This window comes from Triticum urartu, chromosome 5 (assembly GCF_003073215.2).
Source record: "Triticum urartu cultivar G1812 chromosome 5, Tu2.1, whole genome shotgun sequence".
In the NCBI taxonomy this organism is placed as follows: domain Eukaryota; kingdom Viridiplantae; phylum Streptophyta; class Magnoliopsida; order Poales; family Poaceae; genus Triticum; species Triticum urartu.
Genome location: NC_053026.1, coordinates 10,921,480 through 10,945,506, shown reverse-complemented (window position 1 = coordinate 10,945,506; position 24,027 = coordinate 10,921,480). Strand labels below are relative to the sequence as shown.

Below are 24,027 nucleotides of genomic sequence, written 5' to 3'. Positions count from 1 at the left end.
ACCTCAATGTGAATGACACACTTTACTAGATTAAGAGGAATTTCATGGATTATGAATTTCTTTACCTGAAGAAATTGGAGCAAACTTTGGATGGTGACCCAGACTCCTCATGGCAACATACTGAGACCACCATTGATGGCACTTTATTGCAGATTCGAGAGGAGGTTGGGGCTTTGTTCCTCGAGATAACACAGGTGATGTAGTGAGATCAAGAGCAAGAAAATTGTGATGTGTTCATGATGCAACGCATGTAGAAGCTATCCAAGCAGCTCAGTACTGCGGCGTGACGTGAATTATCAAAACAGATGCACATAAGCTTATGAAGGCCATCACATATCAAGACCTAGTGCCTAGTGGAGTTCTCTTCTGAGGGACTAAAGTTTGTCATATGATACATTTTTGTGCTTAAATAATGTATTGTCCTAGACTTTGAAATAAGGTTGTCGATTCCCTAGCGGTGTTCGCTGCAAAGATGGATGTCGTAACCCAAGCCATAAGTGTGGGTGGCGCTCCTACCTTTGTTCGGACTTAGTGGCCGGCGGTATTGTTGTGATCTCTAGTTAATGGAATAAAGGATTCCACGGTTAAAATAATGGACGTCCTAACTACCAAAAAATAAGGGAAAGAAGGACAGTGGACAAAATGGTAATTCCCTCGATTTGCATTTTATATCTAACTAGAATGATATTGCCTATAAAGTTTGATATCAGCTGTAGATAGTGATAGGTCAATGCTAGTTGTCAAGAGGTCACACCAAAGACAATAATGATTGCACATTCTTCTTAATAATTGAGTTCAACGACAGTGGTGCTAGTGTAGTCTGGGAGTATTCCACGATGGCGAGTCTGGCGTTTCTCTCGCCATCCTTGTCAGTGGCATACAAACACCCATCCCCTCCACCCTCGACTTTGCTCGCTGCACCCATGCAATATGCCGGAGCACATCATATCTTCCCATCGCCTCCTCACTTCAATGACAGTGGGATGGCTCATCTCCAATGCCATCGGGCATTGTTTCTACAATAAGTGGGTTCCTCCAGGTCATCCATCATGATTTAATGTGTCGGGAATCCTTGGGATGGGGTTATGAGCGATTTCGAGGACGGTTGGGCCAGATGTGCGACACGTGCCGAGAGAAAGCGCCCTCTCACCATGGTCCGCTTCCTACAACACTTCAGGCCCAAGCACAAGGTAAAACCCTTATCCTCTCACCCATCCACTTCCATTTCTAGATCTTGATGACCTCCTCCACCACTTCTGGAGGCTCCAAAATCCTCACCATATAGGGTTTCCCCTTCCTTTGTATGGTGGGAAGGGAAGGTTGGGGCGATTCACACTCTTTTGCGCAGATTGTGACCACTCATCTACGTCCTCTGGATTCTCCACCAATGGACATGTTGGGAGATCAATGGAGCAAGGTGGAACAAAGGAAAATGTGAATCCTAAGGAATGTGGAGAGCAAGTGAGTGTTGTCTACTCCCTGTAACTAGATTGTTCCATGTGGTGATAATATGGAAGCTAATATTTCCTATGACAATGCTCCTACTAATAAATCAATGCAGGTGATTCATGTTATTCCTACTATTCATTTTAATAGAACTTGTGCAGATGTGATGACTAATACTCCTCATTTCACCGATATTGAGGGGGGTGAGGACTTGGGCTTGCATATCTCCAGTAACTATGTAGTATAATCTCACGAAAACTCTCCTGGTCCTATTGATGATGTTGTTCCCAATCCTCCCCTAGTAGCTGAAGTGAAAGTGCATCCTGATCCCCTAGGTAAAATTTGGTAATTAATGTTAACATATATCAAGGTACTAATGTTTATCAAGCCTATTTCAAATTAAGTCCCAAAAGACTTGGAGTTTTCATTTTAGTGATATAATATCACTTAAATCCATATGTATGCCAATACTATCGAAAGGGCATCAAGGTTGCTAATCGTCCATGTGCTTAATGACCAAAAATCCTCAAGAATTCTTTCATGTTTCCCACTATCTCTCTACATTTAGCCTATAAACCTTATCACTTTGGATCCTCTGGACACCCCCCATTTGAAACCTCCACTTCTTGAACCGTTGGGACACTCAAAACATTTTTTGGTTGGAAATTTTGAACGGCTTTCAAAAGCATGCATAAGTGAACCGTTTGTTAGTTAGGGCTTTAGAATGAATTTTGGTCCGGCCTTCCAATACATATGAGAGTAGTTGTCACCTTTATCTTTGTATGGAGCTAAACCCTTTGAGCCTTCGAGCCATGCTAACAATTGTGCAACAGTCAGGTTTCTGGTTCTGCTGATATATAGACACACACATACCATCTATTCACTCAAAGGAAAACATCCAAATCATATTTTTTGAGAAAGAAATTCACCTTCTTGTGTTGAGTTCAAAGTTCTTTCTTCATCAAGAATTAAGACGCTCTTTTGAGATCTAGCCTCTCCTTATTTTCCACTCCTATATCTCAAATTGTAAGTCATATCTAAACAGAGTTTTGAGAGGAGTGAAGCACAAGAGCAAGGTATTCTTCACCAAACAACCTCAATCTTGTTACTTTTGGAGGGTGTGCGCCTCCTAGATTGGTTAGGTGTATGTGTTTGGGAGCCTTGAAGGTGTGAAGGAACCAAAAAGTGTGTATGAGCATGTAGATCACCTACTTTGTGAGGATCTACCCCGAGTGAGGTTGGAGTATGCCATGACGACATAGGTTGGTTGCTCCTTCATGGATGTAGTCCTCCATAGAGTTGTTGCTTTGTGGAACTCGCAACTGGGATCTCCGTGATCCTTGAACCTTCGTGGTTTGTAGCCACTAGCAACATGGAGTAGGATAGTGCTAACTATCTGAACCATGGGAAAAATACTTCGTTGAGTCTCCTAGTGTACGCATACCTCTCACGTTTAACTTTACTTATGCAAGTGTTGTCTTCACTTGCAATACTCTTGTAGACTTGCATGTGTGGGGTGTTATTAGACTATCACGAAAAAGCTTAGAAGTGCCAAGATCTTTAAAATTGAGGAGAGAGTCCTCTAGGCTTGTCTGTAGTCTATTTACCACATTCTAGACATACTAAACAATCCTACGTGAAGAAACTCTAAGGTTCGGCAATGTGATCCCCTATCTCCTCTCTTTTTTGCTAGGAGCAAACTTTCTCCACTCAATCCTCAATGAAGCCATGCACAGTCAACTTATTCTAACCCCCACTACTAGGGAAAACCCTAGTAGTAGCGCTTGTTTTATAGCTAGCAGTAGCGCTTGTACGAACGGTATCACTAAGGCGCTACAGCTAACTAGTAGCAGTAGCGCTGGATAAGGAGCGCTACTGCTATACCTAGTTAGCAGTAGCGCTTTCTTTGGGAAAGCGCTACTGATAGTAGTAAGTAGCAGTAGCGTTTCTTCTGAAAAGCGTTGCTGCTAACTTTTCCTGTATTTTTAAAAATACAGCTATTTTCGTTGTGGTTTTATATACAGTACTTTCATCATATGATTGTATGACCATGATTAGTTATTATATATAACAATGGGTGAAATGAATCTAATCCATGTTCATTTCACCTACTGATATATATAATAACTCATCATGCTCATATAACAACTTAGCATCATGCATCATCGATCATAATAATAAATAACTCATTGTTGGTATCATAATAACAAGTCGTACTCATCATCATCGATCATACAACTTCTACTCGATACCACATCATCATCATAGTCATCTAACCAACCTACTTAGTTGTCTTAGCACATGACATGAGTATTATTAGCTAGGACCTACTACCTTCTCTTAGGTAAAATAGCATAAAACAAGATAGGCCCTGACTCTCCATTATGGAGAATCGAGATTATCTTGTCTCCAATTCTTGCCTTTCGCACAATGTTGCTTCCAAGTACCTCCTTCTGATTGTCCATACATTTTTTCCATTCTTTGATTTTCATGTCTTCGGTGCTTTTAGAAATCTGATATGAACAGGTGTGATTCGTAGGATGACCTGGCCGTATGTTCAAAACATCAAGGCGGCCATTCTGATACATCAGATGAGGCACACAATCCTTCGGGATTTTCTGTTGAAAAACATAGTAATAACTTTGTAGTTAGCAATGTAGTTAAGTTTAAAAGAATCTATGCAAAGGATGCACGGATGTCGTAATAGTAAAAAATCTTATCATGGCATCTCCATGGATGTTACCGTAGTTCAACACGTGCACTAGTGGCACGTATTGACCATAATGTGGAGGAGTTTGATAATAGATATTGTAATTCTCAAGATTAGTACAAAATGTGATCAAATGATTTTTCTCTTGATAAGTTAACTCAGAGCCATCGGTGTAGTAGGTTCTGTCTACCATCTTCCGCACTTTGTTTGAAGAATGAAAATAAGTTGTCAATGGAAATAAGCTGTCAACTATTTTGAAATAAACAATATAAATTAGTTAATAACTATGTTTGAGAAACTCACATAGCGGTAGAATTGAAAGCGTATCAACAAGGACCCAAATGTCCATATTGTCTTGGTCGATGTCAGAATCACCAAGATCCATGGTGACAAGCATACCCTCATAAAAACCATACATCTTGCAAAGTGCTTCCCAATTTGTGCAACCCAAATGGGTTACGCTCTCATAATTGTACAGATTTACTTCAAAATCCATACCATGATGGGTCTTTAGGTGAATTTTCTTTGTTTCAAAATTTTCATGGTTTTCAAAATTCATCCTCTCCAAGACATGGCGTCTTGCATGACATGGGATAAGCTACTCGAATTATAAAATATGAAAATTACACGTTGAAATAGTTGAAGTCATGCTTAATTACGAAAAAAAACACTTGTCGTCGTTGCTCCTTGATTTCTGCAAAAACAAAATATAAACAAAAACATTATTATCGTCAGCTTAGGACTTAGTGAAACTCCATAAGCTACATTTAATTATTCTATTCAAATGTACTTATAATTTCCAATTCTATTCAAATTTACTTATTCAAATTTTCTAAAAATTTCCTATTCTATTCAAAAGACCTACATTTACTTATTTTTTTTAATTTCATATTTTATTCTATTCAAATTTACTTATTCAAAATTTCTAAAAAGTTCCTATTCTATTCAAAAGACCTACATTTACTTATTCTTTTCAAATTACTTATTCAAATTTTCTAAAAACAAAATATACTAAAAACCTGCATTTACTAAAAGCAAAACCCTACATTTAACAAAAACTAAAACCTATTTACAAAAAGGGGGAGGAGGTGGGAGGAGGCCAAGAGGAGGAGGAAGGAGGAGGAGGAGGGAGGAGGAGGGGAAGGAGGAGGGAGGAGGAGGAGAGAGCAGGAGAGGGAGGAGGGAGGAGGTGGAGGAGGGGGCCGCCGGCGGAGAGGGAGGAGAGAGGAGGGCCGTGGGAGGAGGGAGAGAGGAGGGCGACGAGAGGAGGAGGGAGGGAGGGAGGGGAGGGCGGCGAGAGGAGGATGGAGGGAGGGAGGCAGATACCTCGGGGGCGTCAGCGGTGATGGCGGCCGACTGTGGCGACGGCAGGCGACGAGCGGCGCGTGAGAGTGTGTGAGGGAGAGTGAGGGACGCGCGCAGGGCGCCGGGTGTGGATAAGGTAAGCTTAGTAGTAACGCTGTTTAGCAATAACCGCTACTGCTATTTAGCAGTAGCGCTCGTCAGAGGACAACGCTATTGCTATGTACAATAGAGTAGTGCTTTTTAATTACGAGCGTTACTAGTATACCTACACTGTCATACAACTGTTGGCAACTATAGTAGTAGCGTTTTTTATAACAGAAGCGCTACTGCTACAAGAATAGTAGCAACGCTCTTCAGTGACAAGCGCTACCGTTTTTTAGCAACAGCGCTTTCTTATAAAAAGCGCTACTACTGAGTTCCTGTGTATAAGCATTTCCCTAGTAGTGCCCTCTGCCAGTTGAGTCATGCCTTGACTTCCTAGTTTTACAGTATGTTGATGATACAAGTTGTGTGCTTCCTATTTCTGAGGTGCATCTACTGCAAATTAAAAACCTACTCTCGCACTTGCTGCTTAGACTCGTTTGAAGGTGACCTCTTGAGTGAAGTCGGGGTTAGATGAATGGTTTGGCCGACAACCCAAATTACCAGAGGCCTTTGTTCCGGCCTCTGTAGCAGCAACCCATAGGATAGCTGGGCCAGATGTGGGAGAGATGTCTATACACATGTGATCCGACGGCGAGAAACATTCAGATCATGAAAACAGACGATCGGAAATGATAATTGCTGAGATGGCTCGCTTTAGGCTCAGTATTACTGTCCTAAATTCATGGTGTATATTAATGTCCTAGATTAGATGCTAAGATGCAAGCTCTCACTGCCATCCTAGCTTGCCAGGGGTTCCTCCCCTTTCACCTAATTGGAGCAACTTACTATCAACATGCCCAGAATTGATGATCTTACACCCCTTCCCAAAAGAACTAAAAGAAGATTATCTACCTTATGAAGAAAAAAATTGGAACAGGGGATAAAGGGTTCTCATTTCATGGAAAAAAGTCTGTAGGGCTACAACTCAGGGATGTTTGGGAGTTTTGGATATACACATAACAAAGCTTTACTGATCAAGAATCAATATAAGGTTTATAACAAGGCTAGTCTTCCTTAGGTGAAGCACATTTGGGAAATTTATTATTCTAATACCCCTCCCCAGGGCAGAACCGAAGGTTCTTTCTGTTGACAATTTCTCTTGAAGCACATCCCAAATTGTCAAGATGTGGCCACATGTACTGTAGGACAAGGGCACTCTGTTATTTTGACATGATAAATGGGTAGAACAACCTCTCACTAAAAATTCCCTGAGATGCACTCGTCTGCTCTTAATGATAAAATTTCTCTGGCTAGTATCCTTAACTCTGGTGATCTTGCACAAGAATTCCACAAGCATTTGTCTAGTCGAGTTTTCACTTGGTATACTGAAGTACAAGACTTGCTTGATCGAAATCCTCATTCGGATGAGCAAGATAAATAGGGCTATATTTGAAAATCACATGCTTACTCCTCAATGCGAACATACAACTTTCTCATGGGCAAGACAAAGGCTCATCTTTTGTTTAAATGGCTTTGAATAAGTGCATGTAGATCAAGAGATAAATCTTGTTTTGGTTGTCCATACATGACAGGGTCAACACTAGGATCCTTCTCAATTGCAAGTCTTTTCATATGAACATCTATACCTATATCTTTTGCAATGAGGGCACTGAGGAAACCCCTACGCGTCTGTCTTGCCCATATGAGAAAGTTGGCAATTTTGCTCAAGGATGTTGGCAATCTATTATTCATAACAGATTGAGGGGCATTTCAGTCTTCGATGAAATGCTGTTGGCAAGTCAATGGTTCCTAAGAAGATTGCTATGGATATTTTAATTATGGGTTGCTACTTGCTAGAACGTGTGGATGCAGCGCAATGATGAAATTTACAAGAATGAAACTCCTAGGGATAAAATTTCTCTGGCTAGTATCCTTAACTCTGGCGATTCGGGCTGAAGCAAGATCTTATTCTGATTGGACACAGCCGCGCAATCTTAAACGGAAAAGAAAAATCAAGCTGTCTTAGCACTCGGATAGGCCCACATCTCTGATTCCTAACTTCCCTTTGCTTTCATTATGTTTTATTCTCCCATTATTTATTCTTTGCATGTACATTTGTATATAAATCTTAATAAAATTATACATTGGGACAATGTCCTACTGTCAATTGCACTAAAAAAATGATAGTGATAGATAATGGCTGTAAAGTCTGAAATCATCTACAGATATTGTAGATGACAGCTCAAGAGCTGCCACCAAATACAAAAATGATTGTGCATGCTTCTTCATAAATACAGATTAAGTTCATCAAACAGAGTTGCATGCCCTCAGCCAGGCATAAAACCCAATATTCTTCAATATTACGATACAATATCACATTCACAGAGCATCAAACAAGAAGAGTTCGTAAGAAATAGATCATATCCACAATTTCGTATCAAGATTTTACAACTGAACATATCGAGTGATAATGTGATACTAATGTATGATATTATGTATTGTGGATGCAGTAACTAAAGTAGTATCATGTGTTATTATGATACTAGCCCATGATACCACGCATTGTGGGTGGCCTTAGTTCCTGTTTGTCCAAACTTCGAACGCTGCCCTAAACAAAAATTGTACCCCAATAACCATGATGATGCTTCACTTGGATTTTCTAACTAATGCATGATGTATACTATACTTGTATGTATGACCTATACTGACGTACATTTACACGACCGGACGGACAGATAAACGGGTTAGTTAGTGGTTAGTTAATCAATGCTCTATCACCGGACCTCTTTTCTGCAGTCCAGAGCAAAGCGATGGATCTCACGGAATCCCGCAGACGGCTAACAGGGAGTCCTTTCAGAGTTGAGTGACACAGATCCCTTCTGGGCTCTTGTTCCTTGCAGGTTTCTTCTCCGTTGCGCTCGCCCGAGCTACAGCCTTCGTCTTGGTCCTCATCATTCCCGACGGTCAGGATTTGCTCCAGCTTTATATCTTCATTGTCAGGGAACTGGCGGTATGCGGAACGGAGTCCGTGGTGAATATGTTCCATTCTCCCTGACCTTTGGTCTTCCCTGTCCAAGTCGATTAAATCCTGCACAGTCGGAACACAGCCAATCAGTGGAACAGGGATAACAACGACTCACCAGTCACCGTAACAATAAATTTCACTCCTGGGTTATTATTCCCAACTAGTTTGGAGTGTTATGTATCGAAATAATAGCACGAACCTGTGACGGAAAAGTTTTGAACAGGGGAAGGAATCGGGTTCTACAATACTGATGGAACGAAAGAATAAAGAAGATAGGAGGTATAGTGAAGCCTGCAGCTACTGGTGATTCTTTTAGGCCAAATACACCGAAGCAGATGACCTGGGTGAGCACTAGAGAGAATATCACCGTGTTGTGTACAATTGGCCAATACAAACCACCACTGTCATATCTCATGCGGTAAACATTGAGCAGCTGAAAACAGATACAAGATGGCAGATCATTAGCATACAGAACCAATAGGGTTCATATGACAAAAATCGGCAGCATAATGAAATCGGCAGAGCTCCTGCCTTGCTCGTCGGAAAAAATTAACAAAATTATTTTTATCAAGTATTTGCCATCAAGAGCATGTACTTAATTTTTCCCATTTTATATCTGCGGATAGCACTGTATGCTGCTAAACAATGTTCACTTGTAATGGCAACATAGTTTTTCCTTTTTTGCGGGGGCAACATAGTTGTTCTAAGAAAATAGAATGCAACATAGCAACTGCCATGTGATTATTAGTATTCTAGAAGCCATCTCTAGTTTCTCTCTCACCTGATTGCGGTATACAACATAACCCAGGAAGAAGTAGACTAGCAGAAAAGGTAAGATCAAGGGTGCCAGTACAGAGCACGAGAAGCCCAATAGTCCAAACAACATAACTTTTGGTATTTCTGTGTGATAAGGAAATGTGGGAACAAACGCGATATCTTCTTTCATTCTCAGGACATACTTTATTATAAAGTTATAGATCAGACCAAAGAGTTGCATAAGTTCAGATGATAAACTGGCCCATCCTGAAGTCAGAACATAGGTGATGAAGAACGTAGTCTGAAACACAGATTTACAGTGTATTAGTTAGAGGAAAAATGATCTTTCTGCAGCATGAAAGACAAGATAGAACTAACCTGCTCAGGTATGACATGAGCTAGCCGGACAGCGATGTCCTTCGTACTCGAAGAAGGGTTCAATTGGTTTATGACAGCACCAGATGCTAAACTAACAAAGAACACATTCCAAATGTAGAAGTGCAGCACTTTAGAGCAAGCACTCTTCTTCCTTTCACTGTGAGATGTAGGCCCCTCCATTGTCGAAAACAGTATCATTATTGGCGAAACGGTGTACAGGAATAGTAGCAGTATGACGCTAGGAAGGTATCCAGTTATTATTTGGCTCATGTATGGCCTGCACGTCAAAGGGATGGGGGTCAATTCTCGAAGCCAACTACATATAAATGAAGAAAAAGCTATATGTTCAAGATACATCAAGGTAGAATGTGTTAACCAGTCTAAATGAGACCTGATGCATGCTAGAGTCTACGAGTCAGTGGATATGAAGATGAGCATAGAGAGGTCTGTTCCAGTACATGGTACTTACTTCTTCAGTAACCCATCAAGGAAAGGGAGCTTCTTCTGCAACTGATCAAGCTGGGATAGACCTTGTATAAATGCCACTGGTACCACAAATAAGACCAGAAAAACAAGAGAACCTAGAACAGTAGCTATCCGTCGAATCCAAAGCTGCTTATAAGGAAGCCAAATGTTTGACCAATACACATCATCTGGTTCTGGAGCTAGATCAGTAACCCACTTTGTAGGGTTCGAAGTCTGAAGTGCTTCTGAAGCAACAAGTGCTCCATACCGAGTTTTGAAAAATACAAAAGCAGCTGCACATTCCTGTAAATAGTTCCAGAACTGAAGTTACTGATTTTATTCTTATTGAAGATGAACATAGTAAATAAAGCAATCAATGCTCGCAAAACTGCAAAGCAAACCTTCTTATCTATGTTCTTTGCAACTTCGTCAGTCGGTAACAACTGGAAAGAATCCGAAGAGGCTCCACAAAGACAACACGGGTATGTAACAGCCTTGCACCTCTGATCTAGAGTTGTGTCTGTGGAAGGGTCTGACATTCCACATGCCTTCTTTGCACCAGTCTGCAGCATATTAAACAGTTTTACTCCAAAAGCAGGAAGCAAAATACTAATATGCAGATAAAAGGTACAAATCCAAACCAAGCGATTTGAGATCATCCCCACCCTCCAAACAGATAGAAATGTTGTATGAGAATTGCTTACCATTATCTTCTGAACTTTCCCAGCCTTGTAAACAACTTGATGGAATAAGTAACTTGATGCATGATACTTGGTGAAGAAATCATCGACATCACTACTGCATGATTCATTTGCTGTCTTTGGTATTCCGCGAACAAGCACGGTAAATTGGCCTGGATTTAGTGTTGCACGTTTAAGGTGAAGGAGCCTCAGCCTAGCAATGTGCCCATACTCCTGAAAAAATGGGTAGAGAAACAACATTAAATGTGTTCCTCAATATGAGGAAACAGAATACTCCCTACTTTCTACGAGCAAAAAAAAACTTACAACATATAGGAGAAAGCAAGCTACTCCAGATATAATGTAGAGGACTATAGAATGAACCCAAAGCCTGCAATACAGCCAGCACATAAAATGAATACAGAAGTGTGGATGTATGTTGCGCCACCATACATTGCCTGTTCTTTTCTAATGTCTTGAAGAGTGGACATACAAGGAACTAATCAAGTCAAGGTAGAGGCAAAACAAGATAACCCTATAAATCCAAATGATCAACGCAGCATACCACGAATAAATATAAAATTTCAGCCTTGATAAAACTACCTTATGATAAACCTAGAATAAATTGTTCAACTCACCATCTTGATTGCACTTCCACATTACCAACTGTGAACATATGCAATTGTTCTGACGAAATCTCAAGGCGATGCATCTTTCGTCCAAAATAATGCACTGGAAGAATTCCAAAAAGACACAGGATGGCAGCTAGGGAAAAGATGCGTATGCTGCAGAAAAAAATATGAATACATCAGTTTGCAAATTTGGAATCTGAGGTCCATTAAGCCGATAGAAAAAGGATTCTTCTTAACAAGCACTAAAACAAGCCCAATTTTATAAGGCAGCTGCCAGAGCTGCCACTTTCCGTCTCCTGATTTTATAGTCAACACATACATAGATGGATGTTAATATGCTCATCAACCAGATACCAGTGTCTTCTTCTAGCCAGCAGAATAATGATACCAAGGAAGGAGTACATGGATATCAGGACAAAAACTCGGGAGTACCTGAATACTAGCATTCTATTGAAAGCAACAGCATCCAGCCCAGCAGCTGCCAATAGCTCTTCCTCGGTACACTGCAGGGCCTTGACGATCCAGCCAGTGGATGGAACAAACCTCTCCAAGATGAAGGCCTCTCGGAGCAGTCTATTCTCCTCGGCGATCCTCCGGCCGAAGTAGACCCTTACAAATGCTGGCTGCTTTCTGAGAACGGAATAGAGCGACCACAAGAGCACGCAGATCCCAATATTGATGCCAGCAGAGGTCATGAGCGCACTGATCTTCATGGCTTCCTATCCTATCAGACCAGCCACGGACAAGAAATGGAGCACATGTCATCTAAGCATCATCCTTGATGTCCTCGGGGCCTACAGGTACAGAAAGATGAAGATATTTCTTAACAGTAGTAGACACTGAAGTAGTCTAAAGTCGAAACTGCACAAGTTCCAGATGAAGCAAAAAGCTACTCAACTTGGTAGTGTGACAAGACCATAGTTAAAAAAGGCATGCCTGGGTGATAGCAGCGCGTAATATGCACATAATTACGCTTAAGCGTGTGCTTTTGTCAGAAAAGCACAATTAACTCCTAGTGCTGTTTTTTTCAAACTTTGGATGTATCAGTTAACTGAGATTACCAAAGATTCCCCTCTAAGTGGCTACAGAATCCGAGCACCGCCCTGCTGGCTCGATCAAAGCACAAATTCCATCAGATATGAACTGGAGGAATCCGAGCACCGCCCCCCTCTGGCTCGATCAAAGCACAAATTCCATCAGATGTGAACTGGAGGAATCCGAGCTGTCCGGCTGATTGATGTCATCTAAGCATATACAGAAGCATCATTCTTGATGTCCTCGGCACCTACAGATACAGGAAGATGAAGATACTGCTTAACACTAGAGACTGAAGTAGTCTAAAGTCTAAACTTGACAAGTTCCAGATGAAGCAAAAGCTGCTCAATGTGGTAGTGGGACAAGACCATAGTTAGAAAGGCGTGCCTGCGCCGGGATAGCAAAACCCCTGGTGCTTAATTGCGGTTAAGCCTGCGCTTTTTGTCAGAAAAGCGCAAGGCAGTTGCAAAAGCACAATTAACTCCTAGTGCTGTTTTTTCAACTTTGGATGTACTTATCAGTTAACTGAGATAACCAAAGATTCCCCTCCAAGTGGCCACCGAATCCGAGCACCGCCCCCCTGGCTCGATCAAAGCACACATTATCTAGCACAACATGGTAATATCGCATACTCCGAGCACAGATTCCATGAGATGATTTTTTTGCGGCAAATTCTGAGCAAAAATTCCTTCAGATAATTTTTCTGAGCACAGATTCCATGAGATATGAACGGGAGGAATCCGAGCTGTCCGGCTGAGTTTAACAGGTGGTGGGCTATATTCGATCAAAAGTACTGAGCAGGAGCGCTTCAAAATCAGATTCGACCAACTTGGGGGCTAATAATTTGACTAGAAACAAAATGGAAAACTTCCAACCTCTGACCAAAATGCCGAGAACACTACAGAAGAATTCAACCTGCCGTTCTGATGGAAGTAGCAGAAGAATACATAGGAGCAGAAAAAAAGGGGGGAGGAAGAGGAATCTGCTACCTCAGACTGGACTGGAACAGCCGCCGGAGCCAAGACGTACGTCGTGCGCCCGCCGCCGCAGAGGCAGGAGGAACCCTACGCCACCCTGAAGCGACCGGAGAAATCAGAAGGGAAACGCGGCGGGCGTCGGGAGCATTGCGGGGAGAGTAGCGGGGGAAGCGCCCGCCTCGACGGAGCGCGGCAATGGCGAGGGGCCGAGGTCGCCGGCGATTGGTTGGTGGGAGGCGGGAGGGAGGGAGCGACAGGTCAGAGGAGTTGATTTGTCTCGGCAGAGCAGAGAGAGAGAGAGGGAGCAGGCAGAGGCAGAGGCAGAGCCCATCCACTCCTCCCAAAACCAACCAATTCCAATGCGGGGCCCACCCCAGTGCATTAAAGAAAATGTGTATACCATGTTCAAAAATTGGGCACTCGTGTACGTGTAGAAAACTTCATATACATTTTGAGAATGGTTGTTCATACGTAGGAGCATTGTGTAAATTTTAAACAAGTTTGTACGCGCCCCATCGCCGCCGAAAACAACGGAAAAAAAGAAGAAGAGTGTGAACAGAGAAAAAAATGATAAACGAAAAAGAAAAAGGAAATGGATAGAGAAAAAAACACATGTAATAATAATAGAAACGGAAGAAACAAAAGTTAAGAAAAAACGCTTCACGCTTAGTATGTCGGCTCAACGGTGGAGACGCTTGAGACGTCGACTCCCTGACGCCTGCAAACGAGCGGTGTATAGAAATTGCGGACCCAACCACATCACTCAGGCTGGCAACAAGGAGCAGCAATGCCCCCACAAGGAGGGTAGATTATTCACTAATCTTGCTTCCATACATAATTATTCCTCCAACCTGATTAATAAGTAATACAATTCGGGATCTAATTTGAATACAGTTCATCGGGCTTCCTTGCGTGCGCTCCACGCCGCGCTGGCCCTCCCAAATTGCAAGGATTATTATTAATTACTCCCTCCGTTCCATAATATAAGAGCGTTTTTTTACACTAGTGCAGTGTCAAAAACGCTTTTATATTATGAGACGGAGCTAGTGTAAAAAACGTTCTTATATTACGGGACGGAGGTAGTATTAGCCACCGATAATTGCTCGCTAATCAACATCGTAACCAAGGGGTCATTTCATTTCATTATTTAACCAACGGATCTTGGCTGCACGCTCGGTTACTATTTTTGGACCGACCAGGGTATAAAAAGAACAATGGACAACAGGACTGACAACTCCCCCTGATTTTTATCCTCGCTGTAGAGTTCGCAATCACCCAAAGATGTTGTGCCTGACCAGTGCTAGATGCCAAGAGCTGCCACCAAATACAAAAATGATTGCCCATGCCTCTCGACAAAAACAGGTCAAGTTCATCATCAAACGGAGATGCCCAGGACAGAACTAACCAGACAAGCATGAAAACCACAGCCTTGGATGTCTACAGGTAAGAAGACTTTACAGGTAATGATGATCATGATACCTCACGACACCGATCACTTTCATGTCTGTCGAAACTTCCGGACGCTGCCCTAAGACCAAAATTGCACCCCCAGTTAACCATGATGATGCTTTACTTGGATTACTATTTTTCTTAACCTATTCTCTAATGTATCTTGTGTACTTGTATGTATGATCTATAAACCCCCTCTTTTTCCAAAAAAAAAAACTTGTACGGCCTATATATCGCTGTACATTTACATGAGCGGCCACATGATGAAAGGGTTCGTCAGTAGTTAGTTGTCCAACGCTGGCTGTATCATGACAAGCCTCTTTTCTGCAGCCTAATGAGGAAAGTGACGCATCTCACGGCATTCTGCAGACGGCTAACGGGGAGCCCTTTGAGTGTTGGGTGAGACAGATCCCTTCTGGGCTGCTGCTGTTCCTGGAGGGTCTCTTTGCCGTTGGACTCGTCCGAGCCACCTTTGCCATTGAACTCCCCCGGGCTACCTTTGCCGTTGGACTCATCCGAGCTACCTTTGCCGTTGAACTCACCCGGGCTACCTTTGCCGTTGGACCCGCCTGAGCTACAACCTCCGACGTCCTCATCATTCCCGACGGTCCGAATCTCCTCCAGTTGTATATCTTCGGAATCAGGGAACTGGCAATATGCGGTATGGAGCCGTTGGTGAATATGTTCCATTCTTCCTGACAGCTCGTCCTCCCTGTCCATGTCGATTAAATTCTGCACTTGCGGAACACAGCGGTCAACAAAACAGGGATAATAATCACCGGTCAGGAAATGGCAATAAAGTTCTGCCCCTGAGTTATTTCCGAGTTTGCACTAAAAACTAGGTTCATGTTCATCAGTATGTTATTTCCTAGCTTAGAGAATTATGGAAGCAATGCAAACCTGTGCTGGGAAAGTGCTGAACAGTGGAAGAAGCCGGGTTCTGCAATACTGATTGAACAGAAGAGTGAAGATGATGAGAGGTATGGTGAAGCCTGCAGCTACTGGTGATACTTTCAGGCCAAATACACCGAGGCAGATGATCTGGGTGAGCACGAGAGAGAATATCACTGTGTTGTGTATAATCGGCCAATACAAACCACCGGTGTCATATCTCGTGCGGTACACATTGAGCAGCTGAGGACATATACAGATGGCAGATCATTAGCATACCAAGCAAAAATAGCAAATATACTTTGTATCAAGTATTTAATCGTTGACAAGAACATCTTAAATTGTCCTAATTTATATCTGCGGATAGCACTGTGTAAGCTACTAAACAATGTTCACCTATATGTATAATGGCAACATAGTTGTTCTAAGAAAACAGAATGCAACATAACAACTGCTATGGACTTATTAGTATAACACTATAACACCAACTCTAGTTTCTCGCTCACCTGATTGCGGTATACGACATAACCCAGGAAGAAGTAGACTAGCAGAAAAGGTAAGATCAAGGGCGCCAGTACAGAGCATGTGAATCCCAATAGTCCAAACAACAATACTTTTGGTACTTCAGTGTGATAGGGGAACGAGGGGACAAACTCTGTATCTTCTTTCATTCTCAGAACATACTTCCTTATGAAGTTATAGATCAGACCAAAGAGTTGCATAAGTTCAGATGATAAACTGGCCCATCCTGAAGTCAGAACATAGGTGATGAAGAAGGAAGCCTGAAATCAAAATGGATTTACAGAATTGCAGTCAGAATATATTGACCTTCCATAAACAAAATGATCTTTCTGCATTTTCTCAAAAGAAAAAAGAAGAATGATCTTCTACTGCGTAACAACAAGATGGAACTAACCTGCCCAGGTATAACCTTAGCGAGCTGGACAGGAATGTCCTTTGGGCTTGAAAAAAAATCCAATTGTTTTAAGACAGTACCAGATACCACATTAACAAAGAATACATTCCAAATCAAGAAGTACAGCACTTTACAGCAAGCACTCCTCTTCCTTTCGCTGTGAGATACAGGCCCCTCTAGTGTTGAAAATAGCATCATTATTGGCGCAACAGAGTACAGAAATATTTGCAGTATGACACTCGGAAGGTATCCAGTTATTAGTTGGACCATGTGGTGTGGCCTGCACATGGAAGAGGAGTCAATAGAAGCCAATTACAAATGAAGGACAAGCCATATGTCTATGCTGAATAGTAGTACCTTAACTATCACAAAACACTCAAACTAAAATGTGTTAATCGGTCTAGATATAAATGGTTTTGCTTGCTGTTTCAAATTTCAGCTCTAAATGAGATCTGATGCATACTAGACTCTACATATTAGTCGATAGGGAAGATGAAGTTCAATATAGATGTCAGCTCCAGTGCAACATAGGTACTTACTGCTTCAATATCCCATTAAGGAAAGGAAGCCTCTTCTGCAACTGATCAAGCTGAGATAGACCATTTATAAACGTCACTGGTGCCAGAAATAAGAGCATAAAAACAATAGAACCAAGAAGCGTCGCTATCCGTCGAATCCAAAGCTGCTTATAGGGAAGCCAAATGTTTGACCAATACACATCATTTGGTTCTGGAGCTGGATCAGTAACCCACTTCGTAGGGTTCGATGTCTGAAGAACGTCTGACGCAACAAGTGCTCCATACCGAGTTTTGAAAAATACAAAAGCAGCCGCACATTCCTGTAAATAGTTCCAGAACTGCAGTTACTGATTCTATATCGACTTGTTGATAAACTTAGTAAAAGAATCAATGTTTGCAAAATTGTGAAGCAAACCTCATTATCCATGTTCAAGCTAGAATCGTCCAGGTCAGCTTTTCCTCTGCTCGGTACAACTTCGTCAGTGGGCAACAAGTGGAAAGAATTTGAAGAGGCACCACAAAGACAACACCGGTATGTAATTGCTTTGCAGCTCTGATCTACAGTGGTGTCCGTGAAATGTTTCAACTTTCTACATGCCTTCTTGGCACCAGTCTGCAGTATACGAAACAGTTTTACTCCAGAAGCAGAAGGCAAAATACTAATATGCAGATAAAAGGTACAAATCCAAATCAACCGATCTGAGATCAATTCAGTAACTCAGGGAGAATATGAAAAAGAATATGCAATATCACAAACACCTTTGCAGATAAAATGTATAAATGTAACTTAAATGATATGAGATCATTTCACAAATTCATGGAGAAGACAAAAATTATCATAATGAATGTGCAGCACATGAATTATCCCTTACATGACATAGCGGTTACCGAACCACGAGGAAAGTAAGTCTAAGACTGACAGCATTAAATCATAAAAATACTACCTTGGCAATTATGTCACGTTCTCCCACATCTCCCACCCTCCAAACAAATAGAAACGTTGTATGAGAATTGCTTACCATTATCTTCTGAACTTTCCCAACTTTATAAACAACTTGGTGGAATAGGTAACTTGATCCATGATACTTGGTGAAGAAATCATCAACAGCACTACTGCACGATTCTTTTGTTATCTTTGGTATTCCGCGAACAAGCACAGTAAATTGGCCTGGATTGGGTGTTGCACGCTTAAGGTGAAGGAGCCTCAGTCTAGCAATGTGCCTATACTCCTGAAAGATTGGGTAAGGAAACAACATTACATGTGTTCCTCAATATGACGATGTAGAATAGTCCGTACTTCAAAAAAATACTTACAAGATATAGGAGAATGCAAGCTACTCCAGATATTATGTAGAGAACTAGACAATGAACCCAAAGCCTGCAATGCAACCAGCAAATAAATTGAATAAAGAAGTATGTATATTGCGCTCCCATATACATATTATTTTCTCATGTTTTGAAGAGTGGAGACGTGCACGGAACTAAATGAAGTCCAGTTAGAGGCAAAACGATTAACACTATAAATACCAATAATCAACACAGCATACGACAAACAAATATACAATTTCAGCCTTGATAAAACCACCATATGATAGCCTAGAAAAAAAAAACCTTATGATAGCCTAAAAAAACTACCTTATGATACCCTAAAAAACACCTTATGATAAAATTAAAATAAATTGCTCAGCTCACCATCTTGATCGCACTTCCACATTCCCAATTGTGAAGATATCCAAATCTTCTGAAGGAATCCGACTATGTAGTATATTTTTTCCATAATAGTGCAATGGAAGTATTCCAAACACACACAGAAGGGCAGCCAGTGAAAAGATACGTATGCTGCAGAAACGAATGTATCAGTGTGCAAAACTCGAATCTGATGTTAAACTGATAGAAAAGCAGTATGACAGAAAATAGCAAACAAAAAAGAGGCATCTGCGATTTTATATAATAGAGGCCAGGCCTGGCGCAGTGGTGAAGTCCTCCCCACTTGTGCCAAAAGGTCCTTGGTTCGAACCAGCCTCTCTGCATTGCACTTCGCAGGGGTAAGACTAAGTTCCTATAATCCCTCCCCAGACCCCACCTTGTGTGGGAGCTTCTATGCACTGGGTCTGTCCTCTACGATTTTATATAACAGCATTAAAAGAAGTTCTATTTTGTATGCAGCTGCCAGAGCAACAAGTTTCTGTCTCCTTCTGATTCAGACCACGCGTGGATGTTAACAAGCTCATCAATCAGATACCATTGTCTTTTAACCAACACAATAATGGCACAGAGGGATACATGGATATCAAAGACGAAATTTGGTGTACCTGAAGACAAGCATTCTATTGAAAGCGACAGCATCCAGCCCAGCAGCTGCCAAGAGCTCTTCCTCGGTATACCGCAGGGCCTTGACGATCCAGCCAGTTGATGGAACAAACCTCTCCAAAATAAAAGCCTCTCGGAGCCGACTATGCTCCTCGGAAATCCTCCGGCCGAAGTAGACCCTGACATTGGCTGGCTGCTTCCTCAGAACAGAATAGAGCGACAGAAAGAGCACGCAAAGCCCAATATTGATGCCCGCAGAGGTCAGGAGTGCGCTGATCTTCATGGCTTTCTACCGGGTCAGTCACCGAAAACAGATCATATGTCATCTAAATATGCACAGAAGCACCATCCGTGATGCCCTTGGCACCTGCAGGTATAGGAATAGGAAGATAGTGGTTAACACATTGAGTCTGCAGGCTGAATTGTAAATTGCACAGCAGCATCACTGCCAGTTCCATTGTCATCCCACCAGGAGTGTATGCGCATTCCAAACGTGCTTAACAAGTTCCCCCTTTACATCAGTTTTGAAACGAAACAAGCTGCATGATGTGTAAGTGCCACAGGACAACAGAACCGTCGATCAAGCAGTGGTCTCAGAAAAACCATACTGAAATTACCAAAGATTACCCGCAAATTAGCCCCCTCCCTTAGTAGATCAAAGCACATATCAGTAGTACTCCAAGGTCATAGTTTATATAATCAAATTAAATTCGATGATTGGGCAGCAGCAGCAGCATGAGCAAGCATTGCATTGCATTGCAAACTGGAAGTGGGCGAATCCGAGCTGTCCGGTAGAGTTGAACAGGTAGGCCAGATTCGATCGCTCTACTGTGGGGTCGGTTCGCGTGCCAGCACCAGCAACGCAACGCTAGGCTAAGGCTACCCCGCAATCCTCCATGTCCCAGGTGTAAGTAATAAGACTAAATAAAGCTAACACGGAACGGAACAATACAAAATCAGAGCAGAACAACCGGTGAAAAAACACACCAACCAACCAACCGAGCGCAGGCTAGCTAATATCGCTGAAGAAAAAAGAGGAAAATAGGAAATCTCCGGGGCTTGCGCGAGGTGGTGAAGGGAATGCGTCGCAACCGTTGCCGCCACTTGGCAGGAACTCGCCAGAACCGAAACGAATCTGCCGAACTAAAGTAGCAGTAGCAGCAGCAAAATAAGCGCGGAAAACGGAGGAGGAGCGGCAGAGGAATCCGTTACCCTCCTAGTCGACGGGGAGGGCAAGCCCGCCGGAACCAAGCGAGCGAGCGAGCGAGTGAGGGGCCGGCCGCCGCCCGGCGTCGGTCGTCCTCGAGCGAGTCTCGTGCCGCCGCCGCAGAACCCTACACCATGAAGCGGAATCAGAAGGGAGGAATAAGGCGGCCGACGGTTACCGGGAGCGCGGGCGGGGAGAGGAGAGGAGCGGAACGGCCGCCGCCCACCTGGGAAACGAGCGCGGCAATGGCGAGGGAGCAACCTCGCCGGAGATTGGAGCGGAAGCCTCGGCCGCCGGGCGTGGAGTTTTTGGTTGCCCGGGAGCGAGCGAGAGCGAGAGGAGTTGATGGGCTCAGGGATTCCTTCCAAGTCTTATTTTCTTTCCGCCCCTCCGTAAGCAACGCGAAAAAACCAACCCAATGGTATTTATTTCTGGCGAATAAAAATCAATCAATGGGCGAACAATAAATAAATGGAATCAAATTGGTTAGGTGAACAGTGGTATCTTCAACCCACCAGGTTCAAATTCTGGTGCTCGCATTATTCCTGAATTTATTTAAGGATTTCCGGCGAAAATCTCAAGATGATATGCCGGCTCAGTCTCTCAGAGGTGCTTATAGGGATAAAGTGTGCGTGTCCGTTCATAGGTATGAGTGTATGCGCGTGTATATGAGCGCTTGTGTCTTTACTGATGCTAAAAAAATGGAGAGGCTTGGCCATGACGACGGCGGCTCGGGCCACGTGGTGGGAGCCGGCTGGGCCCATCTGCGGCGGGTGTCATGCGGGGAGCCACGTAAGAGGACCCGGTCCGTCCATGGTGGTGTCGTCGTCATGGCGGCCGTGCTCGCGCGCACCTGGGCCGTCGGATCGGAGGCCAGCGGCCGCGATCTGGTCCACCTCGAGCGAGCTACGGACTGCCGGATTGGTCCGCGCACGGATCACGCACGCACGCACACGCGCGTGCTGTCTGTTTAGTCGACTACGGTGAAAAACGCGTGCCAAATTTCTGGTAAATCACGTCACCTTTTGCTTTAAGAACAGGGCACTTGGCCGGTAATTGTTTCGTATTAAAATAATATCCTTCTTGCTTACTCTTTACATTTTCTTTGCAAAACTCAGACCTATTGTGAAGATTCGAGAAGTACAAAGCAACTCAAGCATTATAACAGCATTACTAGTAGAACCCTCAAACTTTTAAATCCTTCAAGCAGTTTTAAGAGTTAAGAAGTACCACTTTTTGACATTTTTAAGGGTTGAAAAACAGGGACAAATACTAGAACCCTCAAATCCAACCCTTAAAGGGTTGGGTTTGAGGGTTCTAGTGTTTGCCTCGACCCCAACCTTTAAATCTATCATTTGACATCTCACAATTTATGACAACAAGAATACAATCAACTTCCAAACAAACTTCCAAATGACAATCATTGATGCATGGTTTAATAGTTTACATCACAAAATCATAATCTTCCTCCTCTCATCGGCACCATCACCAAAAAGTTGCACCTCGGCGCCATCTCCTAGACCACAAGCGGGCTCCATCAAGCATCTCCATCGGCACTGGTGGAGTCGTACACACCGCCATCACCACAACTACTCATTGGAGTGTCACCTCGAAAAGTAGAGGACGCAACACGGAACATCCTCTTCCTCTCTGCGATGTCCTTCTTGTAGTCCTTCCACCATTGCAATTGGTCTTCATCCATGTCCTTCTTGGACATCATCATGTGCTCTTTCTCTTCCACCATGAGTTCTTTCCATACCTTTGCCTCTTTGAGCTTGATCATCCTCTCCTCCAACTCGGCCTTGCGCTTTGCTTCTTCACGCTTTGCTTCAACTTGTGCAAGCTTGACCTCTTTCTTCTTCTCGGTGATAAGAAGTTTCGTCTCCAATGTATTCGTTGTCAATTCATCTCTTGCCTTCATCATGTGGTCCATCTTCTCCCTTAGGCTTGACGCCTCTTCTTCCATCTTCACCCTTAGCTTGCCCTTCTTGGTTCCCTCGGGCTTGCCCAAGTTCCTCTCCTCCTCATCTTCACTATCATCCATCCTTAGCATTGCCGACTTCTTGGGTGCGGTCTCTTGATCGCTCAAATTCCACTTGTCAAAGGTTTGAAGAATTGACCAAACATGCTTAAATGGGAATGGCTTGCCCTTGGAAGCGGCCATCTCCTTGTAACTCATGCCGGCAATTGTCTCCTATCAACCACACATAAATCACATAAGAACCCACCAATAGCATAGTGCACACACATAATCAAAATAGTGAAGAAATATGTACTCACATAGTCACTCTCCACGGTTCCACTAGGTGGTGCATCTATCACTTGGTCCATGGCCGCACTCCAACGAGAACAAGCGGGCTTGATCAACTCCCACCGGCCTTGAAGCGACCGGAAAGAGCGATGGATGAACCCACTATTCTTCGGCTTGATCTTACAATAGACGTCCTCGATCCTTTGCCAATACCGTTTACCAGTTTGATCGGTGCCGGTGGTTGCATCCATTCCCACAGCTGCCCAAGCACGAACCAAGAGGACATCTTCCGCCTCGGTGTAGTTTGTCGACCGCGCGTGTGGGCGGGAAGCGGCGGTGAATGCCTCCTCCCCTATCTCGGCCACCACCTCCTCGTCATCCCCTACATCCTCCTCATCTTCCTCCTTCTCCTCCAAGTCGTCACCAACCCTAAAGGGGTCTAGAGGCGGAGCTCCGAGGTCCACCTTCGCGTTTTGGAGGAGGTCCATGAACGAGGATGGGTTTGCCATTTCCTCGAACACCTCATGCGCGGCGGGAGGAGGTTCGGCAACGGCGGACGCCGCGGGCTTCTTCCGCGCCGCGGGCTTCTTCCGTGGCTTGGTCACGGCCGGGGACGAGCCGGCGACCTTGGAGGCCGCCCCTCGCGGCCCATGAGAGGCCGCCTTCGGCCGGCTCTTCTTGGTGGTCGGGGTGGGTGGCGGTGAGGGCGGGCGCCGGTGCGGTGACGGTGGCCGGGGCGATGACGGTGGTCGGGGCGGCAGGAGGTGGTGCGAGGCCCGCCTGCCGCCGCTTCGCCCCGACGTGGGTCGCCGCCACCACGTCGGCCACGGACAGTTGGGCGGGGGCGGGCGAGGCGGGCGGGGCGGGCGGGGCGGGCGCGACGGGCGGAGGCGTGGCGGCGGCGGGGCCCTCCATGGCCGGCGCGGCGGGAGGAGGAGGCCGGTGTTGGGGAACGTAGTAATTTCAAAAAATTTCCTACGCACACGCAAGAT

General features: G+C 43.8%; 2 protein-coding genes across 5 annotated transcripts; both read right to left on the bottom strand.

Annotated features, from left to right (window-relative positions):
* Nucleotides 1-7,813: 7,813 nt before the first annotated feature.
* On the bottom strand, nt 7,814-13,819 carry LOC125506921 (CSC1-like protein RXW8). Of its 3 annotated transcripts, none has more exons than XM_048671627.1 (12): nt 13,506-13,819; nt 12,380-12,766; nt 11,914-12,275; nt 11,488-11,634; nt 11,177-11,240; nt 10,874-11,083; nt 10,571-10,732; nt 10,174-10,472; nt 9,705-9,981; nt 9,352-9,627; nt 8,770-9,003; nt 7,814-8,633 (listed from the first exon to the last, which is right to left on the bottom strand). In XM_048671627.1, the coding sequence occupies exons 3-12, from the start codon at nt 12,192-12,194 to the stop codon at nt 8,301-8,303; spliced, it is 2,283 nt and encodes a 760-aa protein (XP_048527584.1). In that variant the 5' UTR covers nt 12,195-12,275; nt 12,380-12,766; nt 13,506-13,819; the 3' UTR covers nt 7,814-8,300. The 3 variants fall into 3 exon arrangements, with proteins under 3 accessions (XP_048527584.1, XP_048527583.1, XP_048527586.1); XM_048671626.1 differs by having other exon boundaries at nt 12,543-12,766; XM_048671629.1 differs by lacking the exon at nt 12,380-12,766.
* A 1,071-nt stretch (nt 13,820-14,890) lies between these two features.
* LOC125506920 (CSC1-like protein RXW8) lies at nt 14,891-21,191 on the bottom strand. Of its 2 annotated transcripts, XM_048671624.1 has the most exons (12): nt 21,011-21,191; nt 20,790-20,911; nt 19,580-19,944; nt 18,960-19,106; nt 18,582-18,645; nt 18,287-18,496; nt 17,683-17,880; nt 17,289-17,587; nt 16,750-17,029; nt 16,340-16,615; nt 15,843-16,076; nt 14,891-15,674 (listed from the first exon to the last, which is right to left on the bottom strand). In XM_048671624.1, exons 3-12 carry the CDS (start codon nt 19,858-19,860, stop codon nt 15,249-15,251), a joined length of 2,415 nt encoding a protein of 804 aa, XP_048527581.1. In that variant the 5' UTR covers nt 19,861-19,944; nt 20,790-20,911; nt 21,011-21,191; the 3' UTR covers nt 14,891-15,248. The 2 variants fall into 2 exon arrangements, with proteins under 2 accessions (XP_048527581.1, XP_048527582.1); XM_048671625.1 differs by lacking the exon at nt 20,790-20,911 and having other exon boundaries at nt 20,963-21,191.
* Between the last annotated feature and the right edge of the window lie 2,836 nt (nt 21,192-24,027).